General features: G+C 66.9%; 2 protein-coding genes and 1 long non-coding RNA gene across 13 annotated transcripts in view; 2 read left to right on the top strand and 1 right to left on the bottom strand.

Annotated features, from left to right (window-relative positions):
- LDB3 (LIM domain binding 3) overlaps window positions 1-27,689 on the top strand; it is a 66,862-nt gene that overhangs the window by 228 nt on the left and 38,945 nt on the right. For 3 of the 6 annotated variants that reach the window (XM_041747259.1, XM_041747261.1, XM_041747263.1), the window contains exons 1-6: window positions 12,334-12,391; window positions 12,474-12,589; window positions 20,709-20,860; window positions 21,380-21,455; window positions 26,447-26,469; window positions 27,438-27,641. In XM_041747259.1, coding sequence (XP_041603193.1) covers window positions 12,497-12,589; window positions 20,709-20,860; window positions 21,380-21,455; window positions 26,447-26,469; window positions 27,438-27,641 — 548 coding nt within the window. In that variant the 5' untranslated portion in view covers window positions 12,334-12,391; window positions 12,474-12,496. Of the gene's footprint in view, window positions 1-1,622; window positions 1,814-2,783; window positions 2,918-3,139; window positions 3,344-3,872; window positions 4,045-4,362; window positions 4,528-5,219; window positions 5,328-6,032; window positions 6,214-7,546; window positions 7,691-12,333; window positions 12,392-12,473; window positions 12,590-20,708; window positions 20,861-21,379; window positions 21,456-22,821; window positions 23,097-26,446; window positions 26,470-27,437; window positions 27,642-27,689 lie in introns of those variants that run through there. The other 3 variants (XM_041747260.1, XM_041747262.1, XM_041747264.1) reach the window with 2 other exon arrangements.
- On the bottom strand, window positions 1,808-7,482 carry LOC121486407. Of its 5 annotated transcripts, XR_005986625.1 has the most exons (4): window positions 7,409-7,449; window positions 6,675-6,699; window positions 2,756-5,452; window positions 1,808-2,411 (listed from the first exon to the last, which is right to left on the bottom strand). It is a non-coding gene; the product is annotated as an uncharacterized LOC121486407 (long non-coding RNA). The 5 variants fall into 5 exon arrangements; XR_005986621.1 differs by having other exon boundaries at window positions 2,756-6,699; window positions 7,409-7,482; XR_005986623.1 differs by lacking the exon at window positions 7,409-7,449 and having other exon boundaries at window positions 6,157-7,211.
- LOC121486406 (splicing factor 3A subunit 2-like) lies at window positions 7,723-11,758 on the top strand. 2 transcript variants are annotated; one of them, XM_041747266.1, is made up of 2 exons: window positions 7,723-8,933; window positions 9,637-11,758. In XM_041747266.1, exon 2 carries the CDS (start codon window positions 9,847-9,849, stop codon window positions 10,807-10,809), a length of 963 nt encoding a protein of 320 aa, XP_041603200.1. In that variant the 5' UTR covers window positions 7,723-8,933; window positions 9,637-9,846; the 3' UTR covers window positions 10,810-11,758. The 2 variants fall into 2 exon arrangements, with proteins under 2 accessions (XP_041603200.1, XP_041603199.1); XM_041747265.1 differs by having other exon boundaries at window positions 8,567-8,933; window positions 9,735-11,758.

Raw genomic sequence — 27,689 nt, 5'->3', positions numbered from 1 at the left:
GGCAGGAAAGGCCCGAGCCCCTGCGGGGTCCTTGGGCCTGTGACGGGACCTGTGGAGCCTGTCCTACACAAAGAGGCCAAGAGAGGGCGTGCGGGCAATGTCCTTCCCCACGGAAAGCATCCGAGGAACAGAAAAGCCGGCCCTAAAGGACTGGAGGAACAGCCCATACCTGCACCAGGTCTTTTCTGAAGGTGGTTGAAACCCCAAGGGGCCTTCCAGAGAGGAGGGGCCTCTGGGTCCCCTGTTGGGTGCCTTGTTCCGCCTCCATGGTCTGGCCGGGGCCCCAGGGTCACAGCCCGCCAACCCCCTGTTAACTGGGGAGGCTGAGGGGGCCCCCGAGGCCCTGGGATGCCGGCCTGCATCCTGGAGGGGGGGGAAGGCTCTGTAGCTGCGGGGAGCAAGGCAGGGACCCAATTGCCCTCCTTCCTAGGAAAGGAGCCAGCCTGAGGGTTCCTTAAAGCTGCTTGTGTTGGCCTCACAGGGTCATGGCCTCACAGGGTCATGACCTCCCTGCAGGACCCTGGGGGACCCAGGCTTTCTTTTTTCTTTTTTACGTCTATTTATTTATTTAAGATCTATTTATATATGGGGGGTAGGGGAAGAGGGAGAGAGAACCCTAAGAACCCCTGCAGAGCATAAAGCCCAACGCGAGGCTTGACCTCATGACCCCGAGATCATGACCTGAGCCAACACCAAGCACTGGATGCTTAACCCACCGAGCCACCCAAGGGGCCAAGTTTATGTTTTTATTTACGTACTCTCTGCACCCAACGTGGGACTCAGACCTTCACCCTGCCCAAGATCAAGAGCCGCGCCTCTGCCAGCAAAGGGTCCCCTAAGCTTCCTTTTCTTTTTAAAAGATTTTATTTATTTATTTATTTATTTATTTATTTATTTATTTATTTATGTGTTTATGAGACACAGAGAGAGAGAGGCAGAGGGAGCAGCAGGCTCCCTGCAGGGAGCCCGACACGGGACTCGATCCCGGGACCCGGGGGTCACGCCCTGGGCCCGAAAGCAGCACTAAACCGCTGAGCCCCCCGGGCGCCCCTAAGCGTCCTATTATAAGGGGAATTCTTGTCCTGTGCCTCCTGCCAGGTGTCCAGGTTAGCACTACCCCGTCATGGGGGTCCAAGCCCTTCCTTGAGGCTGGGGGTCGGCTCCGTAGGAGGGCGCCCCCCCCGGGGTCCACAGGGCCGGGAGCACCGCTCCTAACCACTTGGAGGGCCTGGGGCAGGGCCGTACGGGGGTAGGGGAAGCGCCCGGGCATGGCTCCCCACCCCCCCCAGGGAGCCATAGTCTCACCCCGGCCGTGGCCTTGCTTGTCTGACATGTGTCCGTGTGTCTGTGCAGCCTCCGCAGCTGACCCTGGAAGCCCCGGGGTCTGCACCAGGGGTGGTGGACCGAGTGGCCGGCAGCCCTCAGCGTCCCCTCTGAGCCGTGCTGCAGGTGTGCTCGGGCTTCACTGGGGAGGGCCCTGCATTTCCACCTGGGCTCAGCCACCTCCGGGCATGGCGGGCAAGCAGCTGTGCCACGCTGAGCCTCGGTCTCCCCAACGGTTCCTCGTCAGTTGTCTGGAGATGGCGGGATGAGGTGACGAGCTGGGGTCTGTGTCTCCGCAGGCAGCCAGGGCCCGGGCTGCGGCCTGGGCCCCCTTCCCAACGGTGGATGTCCCAGACCACGCCCACTACGTCCTGGGCACCGTGATCCTGCTGGTGGGGCTCACGGGGATGTTGGGCAACCTGATGGTCATCTATACATTCTGCAGGTGCCTGGTGGGTGGGGCGGGCGTGGGCACCGAGGGCAGCCAGCCGTGCGGGGCCAGCTCCGCCAGGACACTGCTGAGCCGCAGAGGGGACGGCACGGCCAAGCCCTTGGAGCTCTCAGGACGGGCCTCTGTCTTCTAGCTTAGGGAAGGGGCCAGGAGTGGTCCAGGGCAGCATGAGTGGCAATGCCAGCTGGGCTCCAGGCACACCCTCTGGGTAGGACGAGGGTCCCTAGGGCCCACACGCTTCTGCTCCCTGCACCCTGCTCTCAGCTCACCTCCAGGCCACCTGCCCCCATGGGCATCCTCCCTCGGCATCGGCAGGCAGCCCTTGCATCCCCAAGCACCCCGGCCACCACCCCAGCTCCCTTCCCCAGCCGCCCCCCTTCTCGGGCTGAATGGCTGACAGGCAGGTGACAAAGGGACCCCCTGACCCTGCTACCTACTAGCCGAACTGACTTTGGGCAAGTCACTTATCCTCTGCGGGTCCATTTTCCTGTCTGCAAGATGCGGCGGGATCCGCTTCACGGAGTCGATGTAGGATTGTGCAAGTCCACGTCTGCGGGGCCCATCAAATGACTAGAGTCCTGGCCATGCCGCTTGTAGGATTTGTTGTCTGGACAAGCGGGGGCCCCAGTGCTCCCTTCTAGGAAAGAGGGAGGGATAGAAGCAAAGGCGGGTGACGGCGGGTGTGGGGGAGGCGTTTGTGCAAGCGCCGGCCTCTGCGCCCTGGGCCGTCCCTGAGAACGAACAGTGCAGAGATTCTAGAAGAGCGGAGGGGCACCTGGGCAGGAAGGAGGTGTGAGGAGCTCGGGGAATGCTGAGCACGCAGGAGGGGGAGCCCCCGGCGAGAATTAGCCTGGAGGGTTCCAAGAACGAGGGGTGTGCCTGAGAAGGGGATGTGGGTCCTGCAGAGGGGGCCGGAGGGCCGGAGCAGGGACACACGTGTGCGTGCGCGTGTAACCTGGGGAAGCTCCCCGGCGCACACACCTCCTGATTCTGCTCCTCGCCCTCACAGGACCAGAGGCCTCAGGACACCCTCCAACATGTTCATCATCAACCTCGCCGTCAGCGACTTCTTCATGTCCTTCACCCAGGCGCCCGTCTTCTTTGCCAGCAGCCTCCATAAGCGGTGGCTCTTTGGGGAGGCAGGTAGATGGCCAAGGACCCCCCGGCTGGAGGGAGGGGGAGGGTTGTGGCAGGGGACACCCCGCCGCGGGAGGCCTCAGGACACCAGGTGGCCCACCAGAGGGGAGGCGCGGCTTCTGGGCCACACACGGAGAGCTGCTGGAGAACTTGTGCCATCCCCGGCCCTCCCTCCCGGGGCAGCTCCCAGCTCCTGCCACCCTCTGAGGTCAGGGAGCATGCCCACAGGCTGCGAGTTCTATGCCTTCTGCGGGGCTCTGTTCGGCATTACCTCTATGATCACCCTGACGGCCATCGCTCTGGACCGCTACCTGGTCATCACGCACCCCCTGGCCGCCATCGGGGTGGTGTCCAAGAGGCGGGCGGCGCTCGTGCTGCTGGGCGTCTGGCTCTATGCCCTGGCCTGGAGTCTGCCGCCCTTCTTCGGCTGGAGTGAGTGCGCAGGGCCCCGGGAGAGGACGATACGCTGGGAAGGGCTTTCAGGGGGCCAGTGGGCAGACGGGCTGGCCCGCACGCCCGAGGGAGCACCTGAGCCTCAAGGCAGGTGGACGCTGAGGGGATATGATTGCAGTAGGGGAAACTGAGTTCACACCATCAGCAATCAGAGGACAACCGGGCTCCCGCCCCCAGTTTTGGTGGGAAGGCACAGGTGCATCTAATAGGAGCCACAGCGTCAGCGGGGCAGGCGTCGGGGTGTGAGGCTCCCGCAGCGGGGAGAGGTAGCAGTTAGGCTCCCACCTTTCAGTGGCAGGATCAAAACCCTGGGCAAATGCTGGGGGCTCTGGTGAGGGCTCTGCTCCAAGCTGGGGGAAACAGGCTGCGGCGGGCGGGAAGCTCTCCTCCAGGCGCCCGGGCTCCCATGGAGCTCCCGAGGGCGGGCGCTGGGACGAGCGTCCAGGGATCCCAGGCAGATGCAGCCGGAAGCCTGCGGCCCCTGGCTGAGCACCTGCTGCTACCCCAGGCGCCTACGTCCCCGAGGGGCTGCTGACCTCCTGTTCCTGGGACTACATGAGCTTCACGCCGTCGGTCCGTGCCTACACCATGCTGCTCTTCTGCTTCGTGTTCTTCCTGCCGCTGCTGGTCATCGTCTACTGCTACGTGTTCATCTTCAGGGCCATCCGGGAGACAGGCCAGTAAGGGCGGCCGCGGGGCGCGGGGAAGGGGGGGCTACGCTGCCCAAGGTTCCCAGGACACCCTCCCCACATTCCGGGCTCCGAGGCCATGGCAAGAGGAGCACATGCGCTTGGGGGGAGGAGCCTGGAGAATTGGGGGGGCTTCTGGGGCGGGGCCTTTAGGCTTGATGGGGAGGCCCATGGGGGGACCCGGGGAGGCTGCTGCAGGGCCGTGATGGGGAGCCTTGGGGTGCCTGGGCTCCCTGGGCCACCACCCCGCAAGCCCCGAAGGAGGGCGGCTCACGGCCACAGGGCGGGTCAGACTCAGGCTCCCCCCAGGGCTCTCCAGACCTTCAGGGCCTGCGAGGGCGGGGCCAGGTCCCCCCGACAGCGGCAGCGGCTACAGAGAGAGTGGAAGATGGCCAAGATGGAGCTGCTGGTCATCCTACTCTTTGTGCTCTCCTGGGCTCCCTACTCCACCGTGGCTCTGACTGCTTTCGCTGGGTGAGCGTGCGCAGGGGCTGGGGCGGGTGGGGGTGCGGGGGGGATGGCAGGGCCCAAGCGGGAGCCCAGCCAGCCTCCCTGCCGCGTGGGCCTCACGCCTCTTCCGTCTCCCTGTGGGCCCCGCTGGATTGGGCCTGAGGCCCCGAGGGCTCCCACACCTGCCACATCCATGGGAGCACGTGATGTCCCCGAGCCCTGTTCCCTCCTCCCCCGGGCTGCGGGCCTCCCGCCGCGGGTCCTGCGTGGCCGGAAGGTGCAGACTGCGATGGCTGCAGCGGCATGGACACCGGCCAGCTTCGGCTGTGACGCGGGCCGAGTTACCCACCTGGGGGGGGTTGGGTGCGACACCTGCCTGTGCAGGAAGGGCCTGGGCCCTGGGAGCCTGGGGAGTCAGTCTGAGAGAGTGGGAGGGCAGGGGTCTCAGCACTGAGGCCCCGGGGGTGGGCAGGGTTCACAGCCCTGGGAGACCCCGCAGCCTGGCCCACCGTCCTCTGGCGACCCTGCCTTAACGCCCCCCAGGTCCCCACTCGCCCCGTGTCAGAGCAGTCCCTCTCGTGGGCCAGGGACTTTGGGCCAGGCCAGGCCACACCCCTCAGGGCCTGGCCCAGAGGAAGAAGGCCCCTGAGAGGGCAGGGGGCTGCAGAGGGTCGGGGAGGGCCAGCCGGCAGGGGACCACAGCACCTCCGTCCTAGGTACGCGCACGTCCTGACGCCCTACATGAACTCCGTGCCAGCCGTCATTGCCAAGGCCTCCGCCATCCACAACCCCATCATTTATGCCATCACGCACCCCAAGTACAGGTGCGCCCCGGTGTGGAGGGCCTGAAGGAGTGCAGGGGGCCGAGGCCATCCTCCCAGTCTCCTGTTGAGCACGTAGCCGTGATGCGGGGCGGGGTCTGGAGCGGATGTGCCCCCCTCTGCTGCTCCTGTTTCCCGGGGGGTGGTTGGGGTGACACGAGGGCCCAGTCCTGCCTGGATGGATGATCCAGGCCAGCCAGGATGGCCGCTCGGCAGTGGTACCCCACAGAGCGAAGGCCCGAGGCAGCAGTACCCTGGAGCCCCCTGCCTGGCCTGGGGTGGGGGGCTCTGCTGGCTGACGGGAGCCCAGCCCTGCCCGCTCTCCCCAGAGGCCTGTCGATGCTCCCGTTTGCCTGGAGGTGTCAGCAATGTGCTGCCCGTCTGGGGCCGGCTGCAGCCCCGGAGGCTGCTGGGACTGTCCCTGGTCCTCACTGTGGGAGACGGCTTGGCCCAACCACCTGGGCACCGACACCAAGCCCCTGCCCAACCCGCCACCCAAAGGCGCTCCCTCCGTGCCCGTGGCCCCAGGGTCTGTGTGTCCCTCCCCAGCTATGAGCCTGCCAGTCTGTCTGTCCTCATGACCCATGTCTGGGCCACCGCATTTCCCCATCCCGTCCACCCCATTAGCCCCATATCAGTCTGTCCATCCGCCATCGTGTCCTGGTGTCCGCCTGTCCATCCCCCTAACCAGATGTCCTGCCCCTGCAGAATGGCCATTGCCCAGCACCTGCCCTGCCTGGGGGTGCTGCTGGGCGTGTCGGGCCAGCGCACGGGTCCCTACGCCAGCTACCGCTCCACCCATCGCTCCACCCTGAGCAGCCAGGCCTCGGACCTCAGCTGGATCTCCGGACGCAGGCGCCAGGCGTCCCTGGGCTCCGAGAGCGAGGTGGTAAGGTTGCGATGGCCTCTGGAGCCTGGCACCACGCCTCCTCCCCTCGGCCGCCAGCCTCAGGCCCGGGGCAGGGCTGCCTCTGGGACTCTAACCTCAGGACCCTGGGACGCTGGCAGGAAGAGCCGGGCACGGCCGCCCCTCGCACCCCCCGGCCTCCGCCCTGCCAGCAGGGGGTGGGCCCAAGGTCACCCAGTAGCGGGGCCAGGACCCACCCACCCACCATGGCACCTGCCTTCCGTGCCGGCAGGACCCCGGGGGCCCAGAGCCCTCGGGGGGGCCTCCCAGAGACAGGCAGGAGCTGGCTCGGGGCCCCTGTTCTCAGCATTAATGCCCTCCCCAGGGGGCCGTGGGGACCCCAGAGCATGCAGCGGAAGGCGTCCCGGCCCTGAAGTCAGGGGACCGGCTTCAAGCCTCCGCCTACCGCCTCCTTACCGCGCGAGTTTGCGCAGGTCACTCACCCGTGCTGGGCCTCCGGGTCCTTCTCTGAAAGGGACAACAGTCGTCTGTCCGTGCATGACGGGCCAGGGCACAAGTGAGGAGGTGCTGACCGCATAGTGCTCGTGAGCTCTGGGAGCTGCCAGCCTGCCCAGCCCAGGGCCCCAGGGGAGCCCTCCGTGCTCCCTACCCAGCCTCAGTGGGGCTCCTCCGTCTCCGTAACCGGGGGGCCAGGGCGGCCCCCAGAGCCTCCTGCGACCTCCCCCCACTGCTTCCCTCCCGGGCCTGGCTCAAGGGGCCTCGGGGGCAGCTGTCGGGACCCCTTCCCCTGTGCACGCAGCAGACAGCAGCAAGGGGTGCATGTTGTCTGTCAACAGAGGCCTAGACCCTCACAGACATGGAGCCATCCCACACGCCTCCACAGGCACATGGGGCACGAGCCTAAGCGCACACGTGCACACATGCACACCCACACGTGTGCACATGCGCTCACAGACACACATGCACATGTGCACACATGCACACAGGCCTGCACATGGGCACACACTCAGGGACACATATGTGCACACATGCACAGACACCCACCCACACATGTGCACCTGTGCTCACACACGTGCACAGACACACACGCACACATGCACACACGTGTACACACAGAGACACGTGTGTCCAGGGACACGTGCACACAGACACGCACATGCACTCACAGACACACACGTGCTCACAGACACACGCACACGCGTGCACATGGGCGCACCGTACGTGAGGATGTGCTGACTACAAGCCTCCGCCGTCATGGGCCTCACTCGCTTCAGGGAGGTCCTGTGTGCAGGGTGGGCAGGCTTGGCCCGGGAGGGGGCAGGAGCGCCTCACAGGGACTCTCCACCCTCCCCAGGGCTGGATGGACACGGAGGCAGCAGCTGTGTGGGGGGCTGCCCAGCCAGCGGGCGGGCGCTTCCTCTGCACTCAGGGCCTGGAGGACGCGGAGGCCAAGGCCCCTCTCAGGCCCCGGGGACAGGCGGTGGAGACGCCTGGGAAGGTGATTGGGCCTGGCCCCTGCCCATCCGTAAAGGGGTGGGGACGGGGGGCTGGTCACCCAGGGGAGGCCCGGGAAAGGGAGCGGTTCTCCTGGGCAGGCCAGTGCTCTCTGGGTGTCCCTCCCTCCCCACCCAGATTTCCCTTGCCTGCTTGGGGTACGGGGCGGGAGGTGAGCGGGAGGCACGGGGCGTCTCTGTGAGTCCAAGAGGCCCCCAGCAGGCCCGGGTGTGCTCTGTGATGGCCCCTGAGTGTCGGTGTGATTGTGTGACCCTGACTCTGCACACATGGAGCCCGTGGTGGTAGCTGTCCAGCACGTGTGTAAGGGAGTGTGCCCCTGTGTTTCCGTCCCTGTGTCCCAGGGGCCAGGACTGCGTGTGCCCCACCACGTCTGAGGTGCGAGTGACCCAGCGTGGGTGGCGTGTACCTCTCTGTGTGTGGCTGGAGGCAGCACATACCTGGGGCGGGTGCCGCCAGCCGTGTGTGTGCTTGCTCTGAGTGCCCTGAGATTAGGATGTCACCCAGAATACTTGTGGCTATTAAAAGAAGGCCAGCTGTCAGCCCAAGTGCCTATGGAACGGAATGTCGATGGCGATTAGAGAAGGCCATATTCTGGAACGCTGCAAATGCCGTGTGCATAGGCCCGAGGCCACCCCCAGCGCACAGCTCCCCACCCGCCCCTCCGCGGGCACCCGCCCAGGACCCCGGCTCCTGGGATCTCCCCAGGGGCCCCACACACGTCCTGCCGCACGTGTCCCCAGGCTGGTCCCTGGGGGTCCCGGGGAGGGGGACGCCTGGCCGCTCCCTTGAAGCTCCAGCCCCAGGGAGGACCGAGTCCCCAGCCTGAACCCAGCACTGGGCAGAGGACAGAGACGCGTGCCCCCTGGGCTGGGACAGGGCGGGCGGCAGTGATGAAAGGCACCGGGCCTGGCCTGCGGGGAGTCCTGGCGGGGTCGGGGCACGGGGCAGGAGGGACAACATGACAGCAGTCACCTAACACATGCGATAAGCCCTGCCATCGAGGTATCAGCACACAGGGTGCTGAAAGAAGAGGCCAGTCCCCGAGGGCTCCCCAGCGAAGGTGGGGGTGAAGCAAAGATTCCAGGCTGCCTGGGGGGGTCATGGTGCGCGGTCCAGGCTGTGCGAACGCGGCAGGGCCTGGGAGGCCAGCTGTGTCCTGGGACACAGGGTTGCTGTGTGCCCGGGAGCAGCCAGAGGGACTCTGGGAGCGGGCGCTGGGGACACAGGTGAGGGAGAGAAGGTTGGAGGTGCCGGGAACTGGGGGAGGGGGCGGCTGGATCAGGTGTGGAGCTCGCGTCCAGCCGCGAGCCTGGGCACAGGGGACCCTGGGAGGACTCCACGGAGGCCCTGGGATGGCTGGGGCAGCCTTGAGGGGCCCGGGGCCTCCCTGCGGGGGCCGGGAGCAGGTGGGGAGAAGCCTGCGGGAGCTGGGGCATGTGGGACGCCCTGAAGGCAGCAGGGAAAGGGGAGGCGGCAGTGGGGGAGAGGCGAGCCGGGGTCCCCCCACTGACTGCAGGAGCCTGAGAGCCTGGGAGACGTCCTGTCCTGTGGGTGACCTGGGCCATCCGGCCATGTGGTGTGTCGGAGATGGCAGGACACAGCCTGCCCCCTCCAAGCAGCCACCCTCCACCACTCGGTGACCCTGTCCAGGGAGGGTTACGGGGACACGGCTGCGGGGGAGGGGGTGCTCCTTGGACTGAACACGTGTGCCGTCTGCCAACCAAGGGGCGGCTCCCCAGCCTGGACCCCAGCAGGGAGGGGGCCCATTGGCTCCCCCCCCCCCCCCCCCCGTCCCCAGACCCAGGGTGACCCCATGAGCCCGCAGGCATTGCAAGTGGCTCGTCCCCCAGGCCATGCTGGATCCACAGCCCGCACCACACGACCCCTGCCTGCGGGTGCTCTCTCTGCACCCACCTCTCGTCTCCCCAGCCTGTTCCCCTGGCTCAGCCCCAAGCGTGGGAGCACCGGCCCTCCTGCGCCCTGAGCTGTCCACCCGTCCTCAGACACCGTGTGCTGTGATTGTCCAGGTGGTGATGACGACAACGGCGGCGTGGGACCCGCCTTTGCACCCGGGCTGGGCGTTTCAGTGACGGGGACAAGCCTGCAGCCGAGCTGCCCCTCCACTCACCCCCGTGGCCCATGCTCCCCTACACAAGAGCCTCTGCACCCACACCACGCACAAGTGTGCACACTCCCGCCTGCGCTTTGCCTCCAATCCATTGTCCAAGTCGCCCCGGGGGCACGGCTCCATCGGCGGAGGGAAATAAAGAGCAGACAAATTCTCCCCAACGAGCATGGTCTCCATCTGTGGTGCCCGGACGGGGAGAGACCCAGGCCTGGCCTCTGCCTCCCTGGGCCGCCTCTTTCTCTGTCCCCCGCCCCACAGATTTCACTCCTGAGGCCTCCATCTCAACCTGCGAGGGGCAGAGGGAGGAGGGACACAGCAGGCTCCCATGTCCCCACTCCCCACCAGCCGTCCCCACTGCCCCAGGGGCCGTCTCCACTGCCCTAGGAGCCATCCCCACTCCCCAGGAGCCATCCCCACTGCCCAGGAGCCATCCCCACTGCCCCAGGAACCATCCCCACTGCCCCAGGAGCCATCCCCACTGTCCAGGAGCTGTCCCCACTACCCCAGCAGCCATCCCCACTGCCCAGGAGCCGTCCCCACTGTCCAGGAGCCGTCCCCACTGCCCCAGGAGCCATCCCCACTGCCCAGGAGCCATCCCCACTGCCCAGGAGCCATTCCCACTGCCCCAGGAGCCATCCCCATTGCCCCAGGAACCGTCCCCACTGCCCAGGAACCATCCCCCCTGCCCACCAGCCGTCCCCACTGCCCCAGGAGCTGCTGTTAGCAGGAAGCAGTTTGTGCCTGCAGTGGGGACCAGCTGCTCTCTGGCTGGGCTGGCTTCTGGCCTCCCAGGGGAGGCAGATGGAGGGAGGCTGGCCTTCTCCTTTAAGAGCATCCTTCCCGCTCCATCCCCAGAGGCTCCTAACCCTGACCAAAGACTCAGAGCCTACAGGCCCCCCTCCGTTCCCCACCTCCCGCTTCCCCTCCCCCTGTGGGGGCAGCTCGGGTTCCATCCTTTCCCCACCCTAGTCTGACTGGTTGCTGGGTCCTCTCCAGCTTGGCAGGAACAGCCCCTCCCAGGAAAGGGGGTAAAACTGCAGGTGGGGGTGGATGGAATGGGGCTGGGGCTGGGGCAGGGGATGGCCTGGGGCGGGGGGGTGTGGGGTGCTGGCCCCCGCCAGGCTTTCTGGGCCAGATGTGACTGGGGTAGGAGGTCGGGCTATGGGACACACAGCAGGCGAGGTGGCACAGTGGGCAAGGGGTACACGTTGCTCTTTGCTCCTTGCACTCAGTATCTTTGTGGACTTCAACAGATTACAGGTGCCCCTGTGGTGTGGGGCCCCTGCCAGGCCTGCAGTCCATGCGCTGGGTCCTCAGGGCCGCGGAGCAGCCAGTCCAGTCACCTTCCCCTTCAGTGAGCCTCAGTTTCCCCAGCCTAGAGCCAGGAAGGCTTGAACTATCTCCAGGCCTCACAGGGCCTGAGGTCTCTTCTGAGGAAGGGCTTCTGGAGGGATCTTGGCCCAAAGGCCTCCCTGGCTAGAGACCTGTGGGCCCGGGACCCACCCTGCCCAGAACACACTGTCTCTGGGTTACGGGCTGACACGCCGCACGCACTTCCCCGTCCTTATGCCTGCTGGCTCTGCGTCCCAGCAGCTGAGCAAATGGCATCTCCTCTCCTCCTCCCTGCCCCCCTGCCATTCCAGTGCAAAGGGCACGGGGACCTGGCATGCGACCTTGGCAGCTGGAGCTTTCCATGCTGCTGTCAAGTTTTCCAGAGCACAAATGAGACAGAAGAGCCATGAATAACCTCCGGGCCCCTGGGGGGTCTGGAGGGTGTGAGCCTGCCAGGCACCAACCCGCTTCCCGACCCTGAGCCAGGCCCCTGTACCCTTCACTCAGTGCCTGCTGTGGGCGTCGGGAGCCGCCAACGGCCGCAGGGCTCTCACTACCCGGCCCGAGAGCAGAAGGAACGAGCAGCACTCAGGTGCTCCAGGTGGCCTGGGAGCGCTCCCTGTGTGACCTTGGAAACATCACGTCACCTCCCTGAGCCCGGGTGGCGCAGGGAGGTGGGGTGGCCCCTCGGGCTCCCGGGGCCAAGCCCAGAGCTCCCGTTACCGTCGCCGTCACTCTTACAGCTGGACCGGGCGCCGGCCTCCCGGGCAGACTCTGTCCAGAGCAGCTGGAGGCGCAGCCTGGTCCCAGGCAGTCCTGGGAAAATGCCGCACCCTCGGGGGGCTCCGCAGGCAGCGAGGATGGACAGATGCCCGTGTCAGAGCCCCCGCCGGGGAGCCTGCCGCATCCCTGGGTGGAGGGGCGGGGACTGAGCGCGGCGGGGAGCATACACATCTGGGTTGTCCAGGGCGGGGGCAGCGTTATCGCCAGTGCGGCCGGCCCCCCGTCCTGCCCCCGGGGGGTGCTGGGTGCCGGACTCCCCTCCCCAGGGGCAATATTAGCTGGTGAGTCACGGTGGGAGGCGGCGGGCGGCGGAGTGTAGGGTTACAGCCCATTTATGGGCGCAGCAGAGGGCAGATATCAGTGTCCAGGGCATTCGTTTCCAGCTATTCTTAGGAGCGTCTCGGGAGCTCCACGCAGCCGCCAGACCGAGGGACGGAGCAGGCAAGGCTGGGTCGGGGTGGGGCGCGCTGCAGGCGGGAGCTGGGCGCCGCGGGCCCTCACTCCCCTCCTGTCTCACCCGCAGAGGCCGCCGTGGTCAGCACGAGCATGTCATACAGCGTGACCCTGACCGGGCCCGGGCCCTGGGGCTTCCGTCTCCAGGGGGGCAAGGACTTCAACATGCCGCTCACTATCTCCCGGGTGAGTGTGCCGCCCGCGCAGCCTGGCACCCACAGGGACAGGGCACAGCCAGAGGGGGCGGTGGGCTCCCTCCATCCCTCCACCACCCTCCCGGAGGCTCCGGCAAAGCCGTGCGTGCCCATCGGCAGTCTGGGGCTCCAACGGGATATGCCGGCCACGGGCCCTGGTCTCGGCCGTGGCTGCGGTCTACCTGAGCCCGCCAGCCCGTCGTGGGTGTGGAAGACGGGCAGGTGGTGGGTGTTTTGAGCCAAGAAGGCAATGCCACGCTTGCTGCATGGGCAGCAGGTGGCCAGGTGTAGTGCCAGCCTAAGGCCTCCCCAGGAAGGGTGGGCCCAGGGTGCCCCCAAGCCTGGAGTGTCTCGGGGGACCTGGGCAGCTGCTTTCTGGCCAGAGCACTCCTAGCACGGAGAGCGCAGGTGGACGCAGGTAGACTGATGACTTTGGCTGCCCACTGTTGGGGCCCGGGCCTGCGCTGGCCGGTAACTGTGCCCCAGCCCCCACGCCGCCATGGGACCTGGGTGACCATGTCACCTCAGCCCCCTGCCACCCTCCGGGGCCTGCTGGGGACCTCCAGCAGCTTCCTTCCTCCCCTGGCCGAGCCCCCACCCATTCAGCCGCCCTGACTGCCTGTCTGACGTCTCGTTCCACTTGCCCACCTGGGGGGAACGGCCCATGCATGAGTTCTGTGGCGTCTGTGGTCAGGAAACAGCCTGCTGGGGCGTCACAGCTCAGTCCGTGTTTGGCCCGGCCAGAGACATTCAGGTCCAGAGAGGCGAGAAGCCCGATGTGCTTGGGACCAAGCTTTCCGGGTCTCAAGCGCTGCCAGGTCCCCAGGACCTACACCAGCATCCAGAGCGCAGCGGGCACTCTGGTTACCCTCATTGAGCAGCCCCCAGCAAGTCTGGCAGAGCTGGGGTGAAGACCCCGGGGCTCAGGGTGGGATGTGAGGTGTGGGCGGGTGGAGACCAGCCCTGCCTCATGGGCTCCCTGCTGCTGTGGGGTCCAGGGCGTGGGCTGAGGCTCCAGGCTGTCACTGGGGGGGGGGGACGGATGGGCCAGGACAACAGAGACTTGCCGTGGGCCTTGGGGTGGGGGCGGGCAGGTGGGCAGCCGCGGGAGGTCTGGAGGGCTCGGCAGAGGGGGCGGTGCAGGAGCAGTGGCCCTCGGGGGGATCCCAAGAAGGAGGAGCCCCCTCAGGGCTGCTGTAACAGCTAGAGAGGCCATGCTCCCCGGGGTGGGGGGGTGGCACTGGCTTGGCTCCAGCTCAGAGAGGGGCCATGCTCATCACCCACTGGAGGTTGGGCTGCAGGCCCTCCACCCTGGGGACCACAGCGTGCAGCCCCAAGGACACCCAGGGCCTGGCACCCCCGCCTGCTGATGTGCTGCGTGGGCATCTGAGCCCTGTGCACGTGGCCGGCCCCCAGGGCCCCACATGGCACCCCAGCAGCCCGGGAGCTGTCCCCCTCCCTGTCATGGGTCCACAGCCCCCCAGGCCTGGGCCCGAGCCATGTGTCCCCCAGCTCCACAGTCCTCAAGGCCTCACGCTGGTGCCCCTGCCCCAGTGGGTGGCAACCAGCCTCCGGGCTCAGTGGCACCAGGATAGCCCATGACCTCACCCAGGATCTATGTGCCACCTGGCCTCGGCCGCCCGGGCTTGTACTGCAGCAGGGAGGCCTTAAGCTAGACGGCAGGAAGACTGTCCCCACCGCAGGGAAAGCCACGCTGGGACAGCACGGAGCCCACGCCTGAGGGATTTTATAAGCAGGAGCCGTGGCCCCCGGGGGGGCAGCAGGTGGAAGTGCAGGGCCCGGTGGCTTCCTTCAGGGGCACCCCCGTCGTCAGGGCCACGGGCCAGCTGTGCTGGGCACTCCGGTTCCCTGGGGGCCCCGATCCCCGATGCCCCAGCCGCTGGGCCCCTGTCCCGCTGGGCTGCGGCGTGTCCTGCTGGGTGGGGGGCTTCTCCCGCAGTGGCTGCCCGGGCTGTTGGAGGCTTTGCGGCAGGGCGCGGGTGGCATCTGCCGGGGGGGGGGGGGGGGGCGGGGCGGGGCCGCGGGGGCTGGCCGGGCGCGTCCTGGGAGAGGTGGGCGCCTGCTCACCCAGACTCAGGCGCTCCGTGACCTCAGTCACCCCTCGTCCCTGGCCCGCCCTCCACCCTTGGGCGAGGGATCAGCGGGAGAGCCCTGGGCGGCCTGCCCACCCCCAGGCTGAGGACCCGCAGAGAAGGGGCGCAGGAGGCAGAATGGGAGGGCGGAGGGGAAATGCCTTTATTTATCCCAGACAGGTGCGGCTGGGCCTGCAACATGAGCTCCGCTCACCGCCCCCCAGCCCCAGCCAGCTCTCCAGGGGTGGGGGGGGGGCCCAAGGAGCGGCTGCAGAGGCCAGCCTCCCCTGGCCAGGAGAAGAGGCACACCCTGGTCCTCTGCTCCCAGTGTCGCCTGAGAAAAGAGGGTTTTCCTGCCCAACCTTGTCATGGCCTCTAGGACGTGCACGTGGCAGTGCGTCCAGCACCACCAGGGCAGCCGCGGGCACCTGTCGTTCCTCCTGGTTCCCCCTGTGGCAGGGCGGCGGCGAGGCTGGGGAGCTGTGGGCTGAGCCCGGGGAGCCCCCTGGGGCGGGGGGGCAGCTCCCTGCTCCAAGGCCCTGGCCCTACGGCCTCATCCTTCGGGCCTTGCAGGCTCCCCGGGGCACCAGCCCAGAGGCCTCTGCTCCTTCGCGCCTCTCTGTTCCAGTCTGTATCAGATCTCCTAGCTGCGGGGGGCGTGGGGATTCAGAGGACGGAGGGCCCCCGGGGCAGGCCGGGACTATTCCGGGTTAACTGTGCCGGCCATTCCTGGAATTTTGAGGCCATAGCGCGGTTTCTCGGGCAGTGCCTCATGGTGTTGACAGGCTGAGCTGTTTATAGCCGCGCTGAAGGTCAGGCAAGCCTCCGGAGGCTGCCGGGAGGCTGGCAGGGCCCTTCCCCGGCCGCGAGTGGGGAGGCTAACCCAACAGGGGCCGCGGCCGGGGACGCGTCATGGAGGTCCCTGCCAGGCCCCAGCCCGGCCTGCCTCCTTCGGGAGTGCGGAGCCGCTGCGCACCCCGTGAGGGCTCCGAAGGCGGTGGCGGAGGCGGCCGGGCCCTGAGGAGCGCACCCTCCCAGCCATGGCCAGGACACAGGACACAGGACACAGGACCGGCCCATCTGGGGCAGCCCCGGGGCTCCTGAGCTAAAGCCGCTGGGGGGACGGCAGCGCTGAGCAAGGCCGGCTTGCACACAGCTTCGGCGCCTCCTTGGAGCCAGGAAGCAGCCCACGAGGCACGAAGGGGTTGCCCCCCCTGGGGCTGACTGGGGCCCACTGGGAGTGATGGGCCCATGGGAGCCTTCTACTGGCACCAGGACACGGCACTGCGGGATCCGGGGAGACAGGCTCGGAGGCCAGGGAATGGTGTGGCCAGCAGGAGAGGGGACCCGTGTCCCCGGGTTGGGGCACAGGGAGGTCACTGGAATGTGTGAAGCGGTGGGGCTGGGCGCTAGAGGGGTGGGAGGCAGCGGGGAGCGGGGCCTGCTGCTCATCCTCGTCCTTGGAGAAGCCAGCAGGGGGAAGAAACGAGACCACAAGAGCCAGTGGGAGGAGCTAAGGCAGGGAGGACCTTTTTTCTTTTTTTTTTTAAGACTTAGTGGGTTTTTTTTTTTTTTTTTAAGATTTTATTTATTTATTCCTGAGAGAGAGAGAGAGAGGCAGAGACACAGGCAGAGGGAGAAGCAGGCTCCATGCAGGGAACCCGACGCAGGACTCGATTCCAGGTCCCCGGGGTCACGCCCTGAGCCAAAAGCAGACGCTCAACCGCTGAGCCCCCTGGGCATCCCAAAGACTTAGTTTTTCAAGAGCAGTTTTAGGTTCCCAGCTAGATTGAGTGGAAGGTACAGAGTTCCCAGATGCCCCCCGCCCCACACGTGCACAGCCTCCCTCCCCTCGTTATCAAGAGTGACATGTTTATTATAAATCCTAAACCTACACTGGCACACAAGTATCACCCAGGGTCCACAGTTTACACGTGGGTCCACTCCTCGTGTTGTTCCCTCCACGGGCTGGGGCCAACGACACAGACCCGCAACATGGCATCACAGAAGATGTTCTCTCTGCCGCAGAAATCCTCTGTGCAAGGAGGGGCTTCTGGAGCCTAGACACGACCCTGGCTTCTTTATCAGAGACAGAAGGTTTCGGTGAAAGCATGAGGGATGGAGCAAGGCCCCCGGGGAGGCCAGATGGGAAGAGAGCAGAGCACAGGGGATGGTAACTTAATCACACAAAGCCGAATGCGCTTAGGGCTCTGTGGCAAGTGTGCTGGGGTGGTCGACGTGGGCGGGTGCGGAGGAGAAGCTGGAAACTGCGCAGCCCACGGCACCTGCTACCTCCCCATGCCACCTGGGCCCTGCCCCACCGACGCCGCACACTCAGAGGGGCAGCAAGGCCGGGGCCTGTGGTTCTGAGCACGGAGCATGACGGCTGGGAATGGTCGAGGGCCCCGTCACCCACTCTGCTGCGGGGACCTGGGGAAACAGAGGCCCCTGGCAGCTGGGCCCGGCCAGTGCCCTGCTTCCCTGGGACCCTGGGCAGCACCCTCCCCTCTGGCTGATGCTCGGCCCCTCTGGGGACAGCAGGCTGGCTTGGGCCCGGCCAGTAGGAAGGGGCCCCCCGCCAGCTCCAGATCTTGTTTCCCTGCAGAGCCAGGGACGCAGCTTCCCAGCCTCCAGCCGGGCACCCTCCAGGGGCCGGGGCACAGCCAGCGCCCGCACCTCCCCCATCAGGAGCCCCCCGGAAACCTCGGCTCTGCACCTCCTTCCAGAGCAACACATTTAAAAATGTAACCCTCCCGGCCCTCGTGGGAGGAGGGCGCTGCCGCTGTCCTCACGCGGGCTGTGCAGGCCGCCCTGTACTCTCAGGTCTGGTTCCGGCCATGGCCCGGCTCTACTGCCTTCGCACCAGGTGCCCATGGTATCGGGGGCCATGGTTGCGCCCTGACCCTGACCCCGACTAGCCCTGGGTCCCCTCTCAGGTGCCTTCGACCATGGCCCCGCGAGGAGGAAGGGCTCCTTGACCTGCTGGCAGGCCTGGCCCTCCAAACACCGAGAGCCTGTCCCAAGGGGCTTGAGACCAGACTGTGCTCCTGGAGCCCCAGCAGTGCCCCCGGCACCCTTACCAGCCGAGCCCTGACGAGCAGCCACAGGTGCAGGAGGAGGGCGCCGGGGCAGGCAGGAGCCCGCTGGGACCCCGGGAATGGGGATTGCCCAGCCTACACCCGAGGACCAGGCAGTGGGCAAGGGGGAGGCAGTGGCCTGGTGGGAAGGTGTGGTACGCTGGTTCCTAAGGAGGCGGATGTCGCGGGCCGCTGGGGGGGGGGGACAAGCACAGGCCCACGTGGCCCCAGCTCATCGGGCCCAGCAGCTCCTGGACGCCACCCTGGTGTCCTTGCTCCCACGGTCATCTGTGCTCCCCCAACATGCTCCACCCCTGGCAGCCTCCACTCTGTCTGGGGTCTGGGGTGGCCCACCTCGGAGCACCTTACTGCTCTGGAGATGGTGAGAAGCAGCTGGGGGTGACCCCGGTAGGGTGGCCCTGAGAGGATGACCCTGGTGTGGGGAGCCTGGTGGGGTGACCCCGGTCGGGGGGCCCTGAGAGGATGACCCTCGTGTAGGGGGCCCCGGGGGGTGACCCCGGTGGGGGGGCCTGGGGAGTGACCCCGGTGGGGGGAGTCCAGTGGGACCCCCCCTAGGGTGTCCTGCTAGGGCAGCAGAGGCGCTGTACAGCTCACCTGAGGAAGCAAGCTGGTATCTGCCGTTTCTGGGCAATGCGTGTAGACTAAGGTGGGGGACACAGCGAGAGGTGGGCAGACGATGCCACACACTGGGGTAGACACCCACTGCCATGCCAGGGTAGACACCCACCACGCCACAGTAGACACCCATCCTGTTGGTGTAGACGCCCGCCGAGGCGTGTGCAGGCCCTCCGTAGAATTCTCTCCGGGTTTTCTCTGCTTGAGGATGTGGATAGCCCGACATCGGGTATCACACGGGTCTGACATTCGGGAAAGGCGATTTTCTGGGCAGGCAGCTTGCCCTCAGGAGTCCCCTCTCAGCCAGGAAGTGTTTTGTTTTTCTCTGTTTCTACCCTTTGTTCAAGCCCTGAAATCAGAGGAAATAACCGGCTCCTGTGGGTCGTGCAGGCCCCGCAGCCACGAGCCTGGGAGGGGCCCACAAGAGCAGGAGAGGGGGCTGGGCCTGGCTTCCCGGAGCCCAGGGGTGCTGCCTTCGCTGTCCCCACCACGCTCAGCAGATTCGGGGCCGGGGGGGGGCTGTCTGGGCACAAGGGGCCAGTGCTTGTGAAGTTAGCGTGGGCCCGGGGTGAACGGGGCGCTGCCACCGCAAGGACCCCTCTCTTGCTGCTGTCCCCGGGTTAGCACTCGCGGCTCGTGGCCCGCCTTGTAGAGCCCACGGGGACTGGAGGCTGGTGACGCGGTGGCCCTGCTTGGGGAAGGTCCTGCAGGGAGGCGGGGCAGGAGGCCGGCCAGAGGCTCACCCAGGCCTGGCGCCCAGGGTAGGGGACTTCCCCTGAGTCCTCCTCGGACTCCTTCTAGGATGGTCCCTCGAGCCAGCGCCAGAAAATGGCTCCCGCCAGCTCGAGAAGCCAGCCTTGTCCCTGGGGTAGACAGGAAGGTGACTGGGAAGCCAGGAAGCTGGCCGGTGGGCGTGCTGGCACGAAGAGCCAAGGGCCGTCCTCCAGTTACAGCCTCCCAGAGGCCTGGCCGGCATTCCCCGCGGTGTCCCAGGGGGGCCTCCCCGTGATGTCCTGGGTGTCGCGTCATAAGGTCATTCTGCATGTTACAGTAGGGGGTAGGGCTTGCCTGGTACTTTGTGCGGTGACACAATGTGGGGTGCGGGGTAAGGCCAGTCTCTGTGGCATTCCACGAGACGCCTTTAGAAGCGGAGCTTCATCCATCACGTCACTAGGGGTCAGCCGTCAAGTCATTGTAGGTGACATCACCCAGGCCCTCCAGAATTTTGCGCTTCGAGTGACGTCACCAAGGAGGGGGGCGGCTACCACCGCATTCAGCCCGCCGCTACCAGGGGCCAGGCTTGCAGGGTCTGGCCTTGTGCGTGACGTCATCGGGAGAGGGTCTGAGCCACCATGACATTCCACATGATGTCCCTGGAGTGCGGCCTTCCTGACGTGCGTGTATTCTCGGGGTGCCGCATCTACAGTGTTCTGAGTGATCACACGGTGGGGGACCCTCGGACTCTAACAAGCGGTGATGTCATTAGCTGGCAAGGATTTGGGACATGGTCCCCACGCCTTCTGGAAGAACAGAGCCAGCCCCAGAGCCCTGAGCCCTGCCGCCTGCCCCTGGGGACCTGGTTTCCCCAGGCAGGGTTCCCCAGCTCCCCCACCTGCCATGGTGGCACTAGGCACCTGCACCAGGACGCTTTGTGACGGTGCATCTGTCCTGCCTGCTAGCCCGATCGAGTCTGTGGTGGTGCTGAGTGTCCGCTTGTACGCATACCCTCTCTCCCGGAGCCCAGAAAGTGCCCCGTGGGTGTTTGGGGGTGCAGACATCATAGTGCTACCGTACAGACTGCAGGTTAGGGGACCTGGTGTCACAAAGCCCCCAGGCCTCAACAGCTTAGCCTAGCAGAAGCTCATTTCTCACTCGTGCGACATCTGATGCAGCGCTTCTTAATCATCCATCCTCCAGGCAGCGACCATAGGGCTCGGGTCCCTCCATTAGTGGCTCAGTGTCCCCCTCTGGGCCCTCTGTGCCCAGCCTGCCGACAAGCAGAGGGAGCGCAGCGTGGTAAGGACGGGTGCTGGGGGCAGGCCTGCAGATGGTGGCATTGCTCCCGCCCCTGTCCCCTGGGCAGAGCTAGTCTCGTGGTCGAACTCGACACAGGACTCTAGGCACAGGGGTGGCGGTGTGCCGGGATGGGGAGTCACACGTGGCGAGCAGCGGGCACTGGCCACGGTGAACGAAAGAGGACCTGGCAGGCCTCTACTGGATGACCCCAGGGGACTCTTCCCCAACGACTGGCCCATCCTCAGCATCCCCTTCGTGCGCTCACCCCCCCCATCTGCCATCCTCTCAGATCACACCGGGGAGCAAGGCCGCCCAGTCCCAGCTCAGCCAGGGTGACCTCGTGGTGGCCATCGATGGAGTCAACACAGACACCATGACCCACCTGGAAGCCCAGAACAAGATCAAGTCTGCCAGCTACAACCTGAGTCTCACGCTGCAGAAGTGAGTGGAGCTCTACAGGGCACGGGTCGAGGGATGGGGGCATCGGGCCCAAGACAGGGTGTCTGCAGCAGCCACATGGGCCCGGCCCGTGCTGCAGGCTCACACGGGGAGGTGAGGCAGCCTCTGGACAGGAAGACCAGGCCTTCCACGCCTGCCACGCCTGAGTCTCACTTTATGGATGAGGTCGGGGGGCGGGGGGTGGTCACAGTGCTGCCAGCGTGTTGGCAGGCGGGCCTGGCAGCCGGGGTCTTCCCTGCCTCCTCACTGCCCCAGACAGCCTCCCAGGGACCTAACAGAGGCCATGAGTGCGGAGTGCACAAGGGCCATGCCTCCTCCATCCTGACCAGGCCCGGGGCCTTCCTGGGGTCACCCCAGTCCGTGCGGTAGACAGCGGGCCTCGGGGTCCCTGGCCTGGCTCCCCAGCTCTCTGATGCTCTCCTGTCACCAGCCCTGCCCCCGCAGGAGATCCCAGTCCTCCTGGCAAGTGTCCTCACTTGGCCCTCTTTCTGGTTTCTCCAGGTCGAAGCGCCCCATCCCCATCTCCACGACAGCGCCCCCGGTCCACTCCCCTCTGCCGGTGATCCCCCACCAGAAGGTAGGTGCTGAGGTTGGCTGCGCTTCCTGGGGTACAGCGCCGAGTCGGCCTGCCTGGTCCTGGCTTGGCGCAGCCCTACCCTGCCCCTGCTGATGCTGCGGGGCAGCCCCCGTGAAATACCGGGTGTGGGCTGCCTGCCTGGGTGCTCGTGCCCCCCGGGGCCTCACGGCTGGGCTGTTGGGAACCCAGCCTAGACCGTGGTGTTTTTAGGAGAGGGACCAACCTGCCAGCCTGGGGGGCGAAGGGCACAGGTATCCGGAGGGCTCTGACCCTCATTCGCCTACAGGGTGCTGGGAGGGGGTGTGAAAGCCGGAGGCCACCCCGGGCAGGGAGGGGCCCGCTGGGCCTCAGGGTTTATCCTTTGACTTCGGGTCTCACTGCAGTTCCCACTTTCCCTCCCGACTGACCACCCGTCAGCCCCACTGGAGGTGCGGGTGGTAGCCAGGCAGCAGGTGCAGGGGGACACACCTCCCCAGCACACCTGCCACGCTCCCGGGTCCCTGTAAGCAGTTCAGCCCGTGGGCGGAAGGCCTTGACCCAAAGTGGGGGCGCTCGCCTCACCCCTCCCTGCACCACCCCATACTGCCCCCTGTCTGTCCAGTGGGTGGGGGGGATAGGCAGGGGGGGCAGGGGACAGGAAGAGGCTGACGGGCTTGGGGTGGGTGACAGGTTGGGCAAAGGGGCAGAGGGCTGCTAGGGAGAAGTTGCAGAGGTGGGCTGTGAGCCAAAGGTCATTCCCTAGTCTCCCCACCTTGCACCTGCCAGCGGGGGGCGGTGGGGGGGCATCTCAGTGTGGGGTCGGGGGGGGGGGCAGGAGGTGGGGCTGGGCCACAGGAGCTGCCACTCAGGGGAAGGGGGGCAGAGAGAGGATAGAAGGGGCTCCCCAACTCCCTGAGATCCGTGCCCCTTTCCGCCCAGCCCTGTAGGAGGGCTTGACTTTTCAGGTGGGGCCCCCACTTTGTCAGCTTCAGGGCCAGGGACACAGGGCTCCCTCCACCTGCCGACAAAGCCCTTCCCTTCCAGGTGTCTGGTGTCGGCCTGTGTCCTCCTGAGCTCTGCGCAGTGGCTGAGGGGCGCAGGGTGTAGGACGCAGGGCACGGGGTGCAGGTGTGGGTGCAGGGTGCAGGCTGTGGGGTGCAGGACGTGGGATGTGGGGCACAGGTGTGGGTACGGGGAATAGGCTGTGGGGTGCAGGATGTGGGGTGTGGGGCACAGGGTGCATGCAGAACACGGGGTGCAGGCTGGGGGGCGCAGGGTGCTCGCCAGCCGCCCCTGTTTCAGGTGAGCGCAGGGGTGCAGGGGTGCTGGGACGCTGCGGCCTCTAACTGCTCTCTCCTCTCTCCCCTCACGGCGCTGCCCTGGCCAGGACCCTGCTGGGGACACGAGCGGCAGCCCCACGGCACGCAGCCCCGGCCCCCCGGGCCCCCCGGAGCTCGGGCCCAGCCCCAGCCCCTTCTTCTCCCAGAGCCCCCCAAGGGGCGGCCCGGGCACGGAGGGAGCCCTGGGACCGAGAGGGCAGGGCAGGCCCGTGCAGTACAACAACCCCATTGGCCTGTACTCGGCCGAGACCCTGAGGGAGATGGCTCAGGTGTATCGGATGAGCCTCGGAGGGAAGGCCTGGGGGGCCGGACTCCCAGGAGGGTAGGTAGCGCCCGGCTCCCTGCAGCTGGTCCGGGCCGGGTCCTCAGTGCTCACCGGGGCCTGGCAGGCGGTGGCCCAGGAGTGGCCCTCCACGGCCCAGGAGGTGGCCAGGCCCCAACCAGATAAGCAACAGCCCCACGGGTAGATTTGCCTTGAGGTAGTTGAGCCGACGGGTCATTGCTTTACACAGCCTGGGGTGACTGCTGGATCCTGCGGAGGGGGAAACTGAGGCTCAGAGGAGGTCTAGTCGAGGCCCAGCTGTCCCACTGCTAAGGGGCTGAGTGAGGTCTGAATGCGAGAGATGCGGACTTCCCCAGGCTCAGGCCGCCGCCCCGGGTAGGGGGACACCTGCTGCCTCCAGGAACTGGGCCGAGGGTCAGGCTGGTCCCCCCAGCAGCCGTGAGGCAGGAGCAGGGCAGGATTTGGGGGCTGGGCGTGGGCTGGGAAGGCTGCCTGCAGGAGGGGGCGCCTGAGCTGGGTGCAGAAAGTTGCAGCAATGGGGTGGGTGTCCTGGGCTTGTAGGACTGACCCTTGAGGAGGGACGAAGCAAGGAAGCAGGACCCCAAGGGGAAAGGGGCCCGCCCCCACCCTGAGCCAGCTGGTGGGGCTCTGCGAGCGCAGGAGCTAAAGGAACCTACAGCCTGGGTTGGGCATCGTGCGGGGGCTGAGGGGACAGACCCCCGAGCCCTACCAGCTTCTAGGCCCTTCCTGTGTGGGTCCTCTAGCTTCTCCCACGCGATTCCAGGATCCGTGTGCTCCAGAGGCAGAGCACACGGAGTCAAGGCTATTGAGCCCGGCGGTCAGGGCTTCAGGGCTCCCCTCCGTGCAGGCTCTCTGTGTTACGGGCGCCCTTGCCGTGTGCTCCCTGGGTCACACGGATGCGCCCCCGCGTCCAATCTTAATCCGCGTCCGTGCCTTTCTGTTGCCTTTGCTCCAGCGAGGGCCTGCCACCCAACAGTTTGCTGCTCCCCCGCCTGCCGCCAGCCACCCATGACCCTCAGCTCTTTGGGACCCCGAGTGAAGCTGGCCTCGTGCACGCCGCAGCCCGAGCACCCAGACCTTCGCTCCCTTGGACCTAAGTGGCAGAGCCATGGGCCATGGGCTTTTCCTAGTGAGGACATTCCGCCAGAAAACCCAAAGAACGGGGCAGTCCCGTTACGGGCCCGCAGTCTAGGCTTGGAGCCAGCTAACGGTCCTCGTGCTCCGTGACCTTTGGCTCCCCGCAGCTTCAGAGGTCAGCCGTGTCTCTCCCTCCTCTTAGCACGACCTAGACGCCCAGAGTGGGTGAGTGGCTCAAGGTGGCACACAGCTAGCAAGGGCAGACAGGCTGGGCGCCGGGAAGGCCTGGCTCCTCCCTACCTGACGGGCTGCCCGGGGAGGTCGAGGGCCAGCCCCGCCCCAGCCTCCTGTGGCCCCAGTGGCACCTTCCTGCCGCTGCAGGGGCTTCCCGGAAGCTGGCGAACGTCTGATTATTACTGGGCGCTCAGAGCAGCAGGGCCCAAGCGTGTCTGCGGGGAGGCGGGCCGCGGGCAGGGGCGCAGGGCTTCACCCGCGGGCAAGGCTGGCGCTGCGGCCCCCAGGTGACGTGGGCCGAGAGGGGAGCCCCTGACCTGGGCTGGCCGAGGCTGCGCCGTGGCCCAGTGGCTAAGCGCTCCAGGGAGACAGGGTTGGTAAAGGCCAATCCCCGCATCCGCCTGGTACACGCTCAAGCCATGCAGAGGGCTTTACGCTCAGCGTTCTGTTTAGGGTGCACGACCCGTCTGCGCCGTGGGCACCGCCATCCCGACTCCATGAGTGAGGAGCTGAGGCTGAGACTGGCGGGCGGGGACCTGCGCAGAGTCCCCAGGAGGACGCAGCGTCGGGATTTGAACTCTGTCCAGCCTGGCTCCGGAAGGGAGCTCCCTCCGGTCCTCTCTGGACTCGCGGGTGCTTGGCAGCTTGAGTCCCCTCGGGGGGATGGGAGGGACGAGCAGGGGCGAGGTGGCAGAGCGTCCCTGCAGCCCGCTTCCCTCCTCCGTGACAGGGCGTGAGAGGCCAATCCCTCGGGCTGCTGGGTGGGTCCTACCTCCTCAGCTTCTTGTCCCCTGGCCCCGCCCCGAGCCATCCACCTTGGCCCACGGGCGCTCAGCCTCCAGGGCCTCAGGCGGAGCCGAGCAGGGAGCCAGAGTCAAAGCCAAGGAAGGTGCTGGCCGCCAGGTGCCGGGACCCCTCCCACCCTGGCTGGCGCCGCCCTCCCTACTGGTCAGGGCGAGGGCTGACCCTGCAGCTGTCGGCGCTGGCCCGAAATGGAGACGGGATGGAACGTCTTTCCTAATATAGCTCTGCTGGGCGCCGTGGGAGCCAGAGGCCCTGGAACAGAGGGAACCATATCAGCTCCCAAGCAGCGTAGGGCCTGGGGCTCGACGCCCCCCGGCTCTGGCCCGGCTCCTCGCAGTGCTGGCCCAGGGAGGGGCAGGGGCAGGCAGTTGGGGCCCAGGCTCCCAGCCAGAGCCCACAGCGGCCTGAGCTGGGACAGTGGCAGTTTGGGGGCAGGGGTGCCACCTTCTGCACTCTCCTCTCAGGTTTCCGCCAGGGCCTGCCCTGCCAGGGATATGCATCTAAGGAAACGTCCCGCAGGCCCTGAGTCCCCCAGGACATAGTGTTCCCAGAGGTTCACTCCAGACGAAAGTGAGGGTGGGGTCCCCTTGTGTCCAAGCTGGGCTGCCTTGGCAGGGGTCGTTCCTGCAATAAGTCCCGGAGCCAGTAGCTCTCCTGACCCTCCATGGGGCCCTTAGGGGCAGTCACTGGGGACTGCACCCACCCTGGAGCCCCAGAAGGAGCTGCCAGGGCTGCCTGCCCTCCTCCGGGAGGGAGGGTATGTCAGGGGGTGGTGGGTGACCCCCAGCGTGCACCCCAGCACCGCGGCCACCGCGGCAGTCCTGCTCCGGGAGAGGAGCCCCCAGAACTGACCCTGTTAAATGTGGAAGTTGTAAGTGGGAGGCCCGGAGCCGCTGACCAGCTGGGGGCACCTGCAGCCCGGGTTCTGGTTCGCCCGGGGCAGCCGCCGTCGTCCCGTCTCCCTCTGCGCCTTCCTGACTTGGGGTCTCCAGCCAGGGTGCATGGGGTGCCTGTGAACATGGACTGGAGACCCCTTATTCCCGGCAAAGCTTTGGGGATTTGTGCGCCTACTGAGGGGGACACAGCGCCGCCAGCACCTCCGACCCAAACTCTGGCCGCCCCTGACTGAGCTCCCCGCACCGCCCCCCCCACCCCGTCCTCTGCGGACGCGGGGTGGTCCTGGGGGTGGTCCCCGCGCCCTGGCCCGCAGGACCTCACTGATGCTTCTGTCTTCTGTGCTCTTTCCTCCCCAGGTGGTAGCCAACTCTCCAGCCAAGTTAGTATCAAAGGAAAGCATGTGCGTGCGCTCGTGTGCACATCCCCGCATGCGTCCGTGTGCGTAGACCCGGACAGCGCGGCCGTGGCAGCATGTGTACATGCGTGTGCATGTGTGCGTGGGCGTGCCTACGTGCCCCTGAGCGAGCCTGCATGTGTGTGGAGCTGCAGGGTCGGAGTGGAGGCGCCGGGGAGGGCGCCAGCGCTGTCTCATTGCCTTCCCTTCCCTCTTGCCTGCTGCGGCTGCTCGAGGCCGGCAGGCGGCTGTGGGGGCGGCGGGTGCAGGTGTGCTGCGCAGGTGTGCCCCACCGGGTCCCCGGGAGCCCGAAGACGCCGGCGTCTTGGCGGCCCCGGCCGGGCTGCGCCCCCTCTCACCCGAGCGTGCTCACCTAGGCGGGGAGAGCGCGCTGGGCGGGCCCCGGAGGCCGCGGCCAGGTGGACTTGCGGGAGGCCGAGCAGCCTTGCGTCCGGCCCGGAGGAAGACGCACCTGCCCCGGAGCCCCCGGTGCAGCGGAGCCCCGCGCCACCGAGCAGGAGGCCCAGCAGGACGAGGTCCTGGGTGGAGGAACATGCTCCGAAGCCCCAGGGCGCCCTGTGCGGCTGCTTTTTGCCTTTGGGGGGTTCCTGACCCTGCTTGGGCTTGGGCCGCCGCTGCCTGCTCGAGGCCCAGCTCGCGGCCCGCGTGTCTCCGCTTCCCGCCGCGGGGTGAGAGCGCTCCGCTGCCTGGCGCCCCCTGCTGCCCTGGGCAGTGGGCGGGCAGGACCGCCTGCGGAGCGCTTCGGGTGCTGAGGGCTCTCCCTTCCAGAGCCAGCGGGCCACAGCTGGGCGGCTCGGGTGGGCCACCGGTCCGGCCTGGGGAGTGTCTCCGCCGCCCGCCCTCCGCCCGGCCTCCTGTAACACCACCTGTTGCCTTTTCTCCTCCTGCCTCCCCCCCTCCCTCCTCCTGCGCCCCCGCCGCCCTCCCCCAAGCGCCGACTACCAGGAGCGGTTCAACCCCAGCGCCCTGAAGGACTCGGCCCTGTCCACCCACAAGCCCATCGAGGTGAAGGGGCTGGGCGGCAAGGCCACCATCATCCATGCGCAGTACAACACGCCCATCAGCATGTACTCCCAGGACGCCATCATGGACGCCATTGCTGGGCAGGCCCAGGCCCAGGGCAGTGACTTCAGTGGGTAAGCGCCTCCCCTCCTCGCCGTCGCTCCTCGGGCAGCCTCCGCCGC

Source organism: Vulpes lagopus, chromosome 3, assembly GCF_018345385.1.
Source record: "Vulpes lagopus strain Blue_001 chromosome 3, ASM1834538v1, whole genome shotgun sequence".
NCBI lineage: Eukaryota > Metazoa > Chordata > Mammalia > Carnivora > Canidae > Vulpes > Vulpes lagopus.
This window is presented reverse-complemented; position numbering and strand designations above follow the sequence as displayed.